General features: G+C 55.2%; 1 protein-coding gene across 1 annotated transcript in view; it reads left to right on the top strand.

Moving 5' to 3' along the window:
• GOLGA3 (golgin A3) overlaps positions 1 to 8453 on the top strand; it is a 57423-nt gene that overhangs the window by 41313 nt on the left and 7657 nt on the right. Inside the window, exons 15-18 of the mRNA XM_037733193.1 lie at positions 1033 to 1249; positions 4518 to 4661; positions 6511 to 6708; positions 7548 to 7664. Coding sequence (XP_037589121.1) covers positions 1033 to 1249; positions 4518 to 4661; positions 6511 to 6708; positions 7548 to 7664 — 676 coding nt within the window. The remainder of the gene's footprint in view (positions 1 to 1032; positions 1250 to 4517; positions 4662 to 6510; positions 6709 to 7547; positions 7665 to 8453) is intronic.

The following is an 8453-nucleotide window of genomic DNA, read 5'->3' as shown; positions in this document are numbered from 1 at the left end:
AGGGGCCTTTGGCCCGCACACGCCCGTGGTACTTGTGTGCGGACGCCGTAGGGGCCTTTGGCCCGCACACGCCCGTGGTACTTGTGTGCGGACGCTGTAGGAGTCTTCTTCCTCCTCCAGTGCTAAACCCTTTGCTGCTTTGTTATTTTTGTTGAGATAGGAAGTCACCATGTTGCCCAGGCTGGTCTTGAACTCCTGGGCCCAAGCAGTTCTCCTGTCTCAGCCTCTCAACATGCTGGGATGATAGATGTGAGCCACCATGCCCACCTAAATGCAGAGTTTTGGGTTTTTTTGTTTTGTTTTTGAAATGGTCTCATTCTGTTGCCCAGGCTGGAGTGAGTGCAGTGGTGCCATCATAGCTCACTGCAGCCTCAACCTCCTGGGCTCAAGTGATCCTCCCAGCTCAGCCTCTGGAGTAACTGGGACCACAGGTGTGCACCACCATGCCTGGCTAATTTTTAAAAATTTTTTGTCAAGATGGGGTCTCAGTATGTTGCCCAGGCTGGTCTCACGCTCTGGGGCTTGAGTGGTGCTCCTGCCTCGGCCTCGCAGTGCTGGGATTCCAGGCGTGAGTGCCTGCACTACTTTGATCATCTGGTGCTTTACTCAGAATCTGATGGCTGAAATTCTTACTGATACTCAAGAACGTTTCTGGTAGGAACGGACTGTTTCTCTGCATTCACAGGGTCGGTTATAAGCTTCTCTCAGAGGAGGGCAGGTCTGATGCTGGTGGTGGAAAAGGTTAAATTCACTGAGTGCTGCCTCTGGCCTGGTTCTGCGGGAGCACCTGGCGCAGCCTGACCCGTTGCTGCATGAGGCCCAGAAGGACAGGCCACACTCACCTGGCTTTCCCAGGGGCAGCTGGGTTCTGGGGAAACTGAGGGTGGAGCTTTAGCAGAGGCAGCCTCCAGGAGCCCAGGGTCTCAGCCACCAAAACACACTCCCTGTTGCCCGATGTTGGAAACCAGAATGCCAGAGGGTCGCATCAGAGGGTAATTCAGCTTCTCCCGTGTTTCCCTCGTGACACCCCAGGGCCATCACGGAACAGAAGCAGAAGATGAGGCGGCTGGGCTCAGACCTGACCAGCGCCCAGAAGGAGATGAAGACCAAGCACAAGGCCTACGAGAGCGCCGTGGGCATCCTCAGCCGCCGCCTGCAGGAGGCCCTTGCGGCCAAGGAGGCTGCAGATGCGGAGCTGGGCCAGCTCCGAGCCCAGGGCGGCAGCACTGAGAGCAGCCCGGCTCTACATGTAGGTAACGCCGTGCCCTCCCTCGTCAGCGTCAGCCCGTTGGTGTGGGGAAGGGCTCTCTGTCAGCGATGGTCCCCTAAAGGCTATCGGGGCCGAATTCATGTGGGAGGTGGCATCTCTCAACTCCCGCTCAGCGTCGAGGCTGCTAGGAACCCACAGTGACTGAGCATTGCCTTGTGAACCCCACACAGTCTGGGGTCTGTGGCGTTCACCGCACTTTCCTCAAGAAACCTTCTTGGCTCAGAGAAGTTTAGCTGCTCCCAAGGGGCAGAGGCAGGGCCTGCCCTGGTCCACCTCGTTTCAGCTTCCTCTGCACCTCCTGGCATCTCGGGAGGAAAAGCAGCCTCCACGTTCACTGAGAAGTTGGAGTGAGGGTGTCGGGTCCGCGTTTGGCAGGGTTCAGGGAGTGTTTGAAGGGAGCGACGCTGTGGTGGCCTCGCTGGAGGGCTCTCTGAGCAGGGCCTTCTGTGGAGGCCACGGCCTGCCATGCTCTCACTTTCCATGGTAGACATAAAATTCTCTCTGAGTTCATCCATGTTTTATTATCCTCCAATTTATGTCCTTGCACTGACAACTTAGTATTTCTTATGTATGGTTTGCTTCTGTCTCTTGTCCATTTAAGAATTTATGGGGAGGAGGAGAATGTATCATAACATGGGGCTTTCTTGTCAAATTAAACCAACGAGGCCAGGCACGGTGGCTCACACCTGTAATCCCAGCACTTTGGGAGGCTGAGGCAGGAGGATCACTTGATTCTAGGAGTTTGGGAGCAGCCTGGGCAACATAACGAGACCCCATCTTCTAGGAAGAATACAAAAAGTTACCTGGGCATGGTGGCCTGTGCCTGTGGTCCCAGCTACTTGAGAGGCTGAGCTGGGAGAATGGCTGCAGCCCAGGATGGGAGGCAGAAACTGCAGTGAGCCGTGATTTTGCCACTGCACTCCAGCCTGGGTGGCAGAGTGAGACTCTGTGTCCAAAATGAAATAAATAAGTGCTCCCTCTCACCTGGTTGCTTTGTAAAATGTTGGGGAGTTTGATTTAGATGCCGTTGTCCTTGGGCTCATGAACAGCTGGGGTGGGGAGGGTGCAAAGGCAGCAGAGCCGGCCCCTCGCTGCGCTGTTGCAGCTGAGGAGCAGTGCGGCTGCCAGCCGATGTCTGCGTCGTCTGGGCTTCAGCACTCGCAAGTGGTGGCTTTTGGCAAATTGCTCACCTTTTTGATCCTCAGCGCAATGAAGCCAAAATGAGGTGAATGAGAACCTCCTCATGTGAGGGTTAAGTTGCACTGGAATGTGCTTGGGGAGGGCTGGGACCATCAGCAACAAGTGGTGGGGTCCGAGAGCACGCCTGTGCCTGCGTGTATTCCTGCACGTGTGTGGTGTGAGCACGTGTGCAGTGTGTGGTGTGAGCGTGCGCGGTGTGTGGGGTGTGGGTGTGTGTATGGTATGGAGCTTGTGTGTGCATGGTATGTGGGGTGTGAGCACATGTGCGTGGTGTGGGGTATGAGCACGTGTGTGCAGTGTGGGGTGTGGGTGTGTGTACGGTGTGGAGCGTGTGTGTGCATGGTATGTGGGGTGTGAGCACGTGTGTGTGGTGTGGGGTATGAGCATGTGTGTGCAGTGTGGGGTGTGTGTGTGTGGGGTGTGAGTGGGTGTGTATACGGTGTGGAGCGTGTGTGTGCATGCTATGTGGGATGTGAGCATGTGTGCATGGTGTGTGGGGTGTGAGCATGTGTGCATGGTGTGTGGGGTATGAGCACGTGCGTGCATGGTGTGGGATATGCATGTGCGCAGTGTGGAGTGTCAGCGGTGTGGAGTGTGCATGGTGTGGGGTGTGAGCACGTGTGTGCAGTGCGAGGTGTGAGTGTGTGCGCGTGGTATGTGGGGTGTGAGTGGGTGTGTGTATGGTGTGGAGCGTGTGTGTGCATGGTATGTGGCGTGTGAGCACGTGTGTGCAGTGTGGGGTATGAGTGCACGGTGTGGGGTGTGAGGGTGTGTACATGTGGAGCGTGTGTGTGCATGGTATGTGGGGTGTGAGCACATGTGCGTGGTGTGGGGTATGAGCACGTGGTATGTGGGGTGTGAGTGGGTGTGTGTATGGTGTGGAGCGTGTGTGTGCATGGTATGTGGCGTGTGAGCACGTGTGTGCAGTGTGGGGTATGAGTGCACGGTGTGGGGTGTGAGGGTGTGTACGTGTGGAGCGTGTGTGTGCATGGTATGTGGGGTGTGAGCATGTGTGCATGGTGTGTGGGGTGTGCATGTGTGCACAGTATGGAGTGTGTGCGTGGTGTGGAGCATGTGTGCGTGGTGTGTGGGGTTTGAGCACGTGTGCCCAGTGTGGGGTGTGTATGTGGGCGCGTGGTATGTGGGGTGTGAGTGGGTGTGTGTATGGTGTGGAGCGTGTGTGTGCATGGTATGTGGCGTGTGAGCACGTGTGTGCAGTGTGGGGTATGAGTGCACGGTGTGGGGTGTGAGGGTGTGTACGTGTGGAGCGTGTGTGTGCATGGTATGTGGGGTGTGAGCATGTGTGCATGGTGTGTGGGGTGTGCATGTGTGCACAGTATGGAGTGTGTGCGTGGTGTGGAGCATGTGTGCGTGGTGTGTGGGGTTTGAGCACGTGTGTGCCCAGTGTGGGGTGTGTATGTGGGTGCACAGTGTGGAGCATGTGTATGCAGTGTGAGCACGTGTGTGCACAGTGTGGGGCATGAGTGCGTGTGCATGGTGTGGGTGTCAGTGCTTGTGTGCACAGTGTGAGGGGTGTGAGCGCATGTGCATGTGTGTGGGAGTGCCTGTGTGCATGGTGTGTGGGACGTGAGGATGTGCATGCAGTATGTGGGGTGTGAACACGTGTCGTGTGTGGTGTGTGTTACCTAAGCATGTGTGTGGTATGTGCGCATGTATGGTATGTGTGTGCTGTGTGATATGTGTGTGTATGTGATGTGTGTGAACACATGTGTAGTGTTTATTACACCTGGTGCTGTGTGCTTGCCACAGATGGTTTATAGCCATTGTCTGCAGCTAAGATTTTCTTCTGTGTTTTTGAAGCTTTGAACTGAAGAGATGGTTTGTCGCGATTGTATCGGTGTGTCGTCAGGTGCATGCTGTGGTTGGTTAATTCGGCTTCTTTAACAGAAGTGAAGTATCGTGAGACTGCTTCCGACAGCCGCCAAATGGTCTGTGCAGCCGCACAGCTTCACGCCTGCAGTCGCCACGGGAAGTGGGGGTCGGGGCCTGTCCCCTGACCAAGCACTCGCTCCGTCTTGACCCTTAGGAGAGGATCCAGGCCCTAGAGGCGGAGCTGCAGACTGTTGGCCACAGCAAGACACTGCTGGAGAAGGAGCTGCAGGAGGTCATCGCGCTGACCAGCCAGGAGCTGGAGGAGTCCCGGGAGAAGGTGCTGGAGCTGGAGGATGAGGTGAGGCCTGGGCTCCTGCTGTCGCGGCAGCATGGGGCAGGTCACGTGAGCCCTGGCCATGCTGTCAAAACTTCACATGAGCCCAGTAATGCTGCTTGCTGTTGCCACCTTCTGACCACAGGCCTCTGGCTGTGGTGGCCGGGGTGGGGGTGGCGGTAGGGGGCGGCATTGGCTCTGATTCCAGCCCTCCGGGAGGACCGTTTTGTTTGGTGGGGCAAGCTGATTCCAGCCCTCTGGGGAAGATCATTCCGTATGACCCGGTGGCCTCTGGCTCTCCTGGGCGCAGGCTCTGATTCCAGCCCTCCGGGAGGACCGTTTTGTTTGGTGGGGCAGGCTGATTCCAGCCCTCTGGGGAGGATCATTCCGTCTGACCCGGTGGCCTCTGGCTCTCCTGGGCGCAGGCTCTGATTCCAGCCCTCGGGGAGGACCGTTGTGTTTACAGCCTCTGTTGCGGAATGATTATGGAATTCATAGTGGAACCCTTTCCAGTTCGAATGCTTTGGTTGCAAACAAGAAACCCAACTCGGCCAGGCACCTCACGCATGTAATCCCAGCACTTTGAGAGGGCCAAGGTGGGCGGATCACCTGAGGTCAAGAGTTTGAGACCAGCCTGGCCAATATGGTGAAACCCCGTCTCTACTAAAAATACAAAAATTAGCCGGGTGTGGTGGCGGGCAGCACCTGTAATCCCAGCTTCTCAGGAGGCTGAGGCAGGAGAATTGCTTGAACCCGGGAGACAGGTTAGAGTGAGTGGAGATCGTGCCAGTGCATTCCAGCCTGGGTGACAGAGCGAGACTTTGTCTCAAACACAAAACATAAAAACCCAACTTAAGTCTTTAAAAGAACTCTCTCCCAGGTTCAGTGAGAGTTTTCTTGCATCAGTGGTGCTGGTAGTGCTCAGTGTCCCGGCCCACCTCTGCCTCCCCAGCCCAGCCCTGGGGAGCTCCGTCACCCGGGGACTGCCTGTTCTACTCACCATCTTCCTTCTGTCCTGAAATGGTTTTGCCCATGCCCACCCTGCTGAGTGGCTTGGCCAGGGCTCAGTCTCTGGACAGAATTCTTCAGAGGCCCATGGCCCAGGAGAAGGCCAGGCTCTTGGCTACGAGAAGGAAGGAGAGGGGCCTGGGGAAGCAACTGACCGTGACCACAACTACCTTCAGATCATGAAGCAAGCATGGTTGTGTGGTGTTCATTGCTGTGTTGTGTTTGGTTTTTGGGGACAGAGTCTCACTCTGTCACCCAGACTGGAGTGCAGTGGCATGATCTCATCTCACTGTGGCCTCTACTTCCCAGGTTCAAGTGATTCTCCCACCTCAGTTTCTCAAGTAGCTGGAACTACAGTTGCCCACCACCACGCCTGGATGATTTTTGTATTTTTGGTAGAGATGGAGTTTCATCATGTTGGCCAGTTTGATCTCAAACTCCTGACCTCAAGTGATCCACCTATCTCAGCCTCCCAAAGTGTTGGGATTACAGGCATGAGTTCCCGCACCCAGCCCATTGATTGCTGTGTTTTAGTTTTCACTGTTTTTTTTTTTTTTCCTGTGAGACAGAGTCTCGCTCTGTTGTCCAGGTTGGAGTGCAGTGGCTACAGGCATGCGCCACGATGCCAGCTAATTTTTGTATTTTTAGTAGAGATGGGGTTTTATCATGTTGGTCAGGCTGGTCTCGAACTCCTGACCTCAAGTGATCCGCCTGTCTTGGCCTCCCAAAGTGCTGGGATTACAGGCTTGAGCCACTGCGCCCGGCCTAAGTTTTTGCTCTCTCTTGTTGAAAAGTCACCTGTTTCTGGGGTGTGTGAACTCCACTCACCAGTGTGTAATTTCATAGCGACATTGGTATGTTTCAGCTTCAAGAATCCAGAGGCTTTAGGAAGAAGATAAAACGCCTCGAAGAGTCAAACAAGAAGTTGGCTCTCGAATTAGAGCACGAGAAAGGGAAGCTTACGGGCCTCGGACAGTCCAACGCAGCTCTGCGGGAACACAACAGTGTCTTAGAAACAGCTTTGGCCAAGAGGGAGGCGGACCTAGTGCAGCTAAACCTCCAGGTATTCACACTCGTCACCAGCAGCAGCGTGAGAGTGGCTAAGAATCTCACCCAGGTTCAGTCACCTGTGCTGACTCCTAGCCCCACTGGCCTGCAGCAGAGAACAGGCTCAGGTATCGGGGTGACCCACAAGACTGGGTCCCCAGCTGTGGGTGCAGGGCTGGGCTCTCTGAGGTGAGGCCGGAGCACTTGTGTTTGCTCAGTTCACCTGCTTACTTCCATGCAGCTGTGCTGACTTCAGTCCCAGGCAGTGACATTGTATGTAGGGGCACTTAACAGGAGGCTCATGCAGTGCAGAACTGGGACTTGAACCCTGGCCTGGGTCTCACTCAGCTGCTCAGGCCACAGCCTCTATGGATTGAGGACCAGGCTGGGCATTTCAGGGAAACCTTTAAGGTGGCAGCCGGGGGCCAAATCGAGCTGCTGGTGTTGACGCTCCCATCCTAGAGAGTTCCATATTTTGTTCTAGTTCCCACCACTTCTGCTCTTGTACCTGGCTGTGACCCCTGATTTATGTGTATCTTTTGGGTTCCCAGCCACATTATTATTTTTTGAGACAGGGTCAGGCTTTGTTGCCCGTGGTGGAGTGGAGTGCGGTGGCCCCATCACAGCTCACTGTTGCCTCGGCCTCTGAAGCAGTGGGGCCCACAGGTGCGGCGCGATCTTGAATGCGGCCCTGTGGTGGTGTTTTTATCACAGATCCTTCAGAAGTGGAGTTTCCTCTGCCTCCCTGTTTGTACCCTCTTCTGTGGTTTGGTGTGTCATGTTACTGGCTGTAGCAGCCTCGTGTGTCTGGAATGTGACATCCTTCCTTACCTGTCCTCCTACAATACCATCTAGGTGCAGGCAGTTTTGCAGCGCAAAGAAGAGGAGGATCGCCAGATGAAGCAGCTGGTCCAGGCCCTGCAGGCCTCACTAGAGAAAGAGAAGGAGAAGGTGAACAGCCTTAAGGAGCAGGTGCGTGCCACCTTCTGGCTCAGAGAGCCCTCCAGAGCGCGCTTCGGTGCCTAGATATCTCCTTCCAGCAGTTACAGAGAGCAGAGGTGCTTTGCATTTGTCGGTGACTGAGGCTGCAGAGCACATTGGTCCTTAGAAGGCGGTGTTAGATTAAATGGTGACGCAGCCACGGGGGCCTGGGGCTGATGAGCTTTGTGTGCACGTGTGTTCATCTTGTGCGAGGTACAGTGCCCTGTATGTAGTGTTTCATTGTGAAAGCAAACTTTACAATAGCATATGATCCCATTTGCGTTTGGCAGACAAGAAGGGTGGTTATGTGGCGAGAGCTGTGTAGAGACCTGTCTTTTCATGGCTGGCTCCTTCCCGGCCTCAGGTGTTCACTGACACACTGGTCAGGTTGTCACCAGAGGCCCATCCTGACCTTCACATGCTCTGTCCGGGCCTGCTCATCCGTTAGAACGCTGCTTGCTGGCCACCTCCCCATGCCAGGCACAGAGCATGATTGCCGTGTGTGTGCATGTGGAGGGGTGTGCATACATAGTTTTTGGTGTGAATGTGCGCACATGTGTGCCTGGGGTGTGGTGTGTGTGCGCATGGGGTGTGTGTACATAGGCTCTGGTATGAATGTGCGCACGTGTGCCTGGGTTGTGTGTGTGCACATGGGGTGTGTGTACATAGACTCTGGTATGAATGTGTGCACACGTGTGCCTGGGGTCTGTTGTGTGTGCACATGGGGTGTGTTTACATAGGCTCTGGTATGAGTGTGCACACACATGTGCCTGGGGTGTG

The sequence above is a fragment of the Cebus imitator genome, unplaced genomic scaffold (assembly GCF_001604975.1).
Source record: "Cebus imitator isolate Cc_AM_T3 unplaced genomic scaffold, Cebus_imitator-1.0 Scaffold497, whole genome shotgun sequence".
Lineage (NCBI taxonomy): Eukaryota > Metazoa > Chordata > Mammalia > Primates > Cebidae > Cebus > Cebus imitator.
This window is presented reverse-complemented; position numbering and strand designations above follow the sequence as displayed.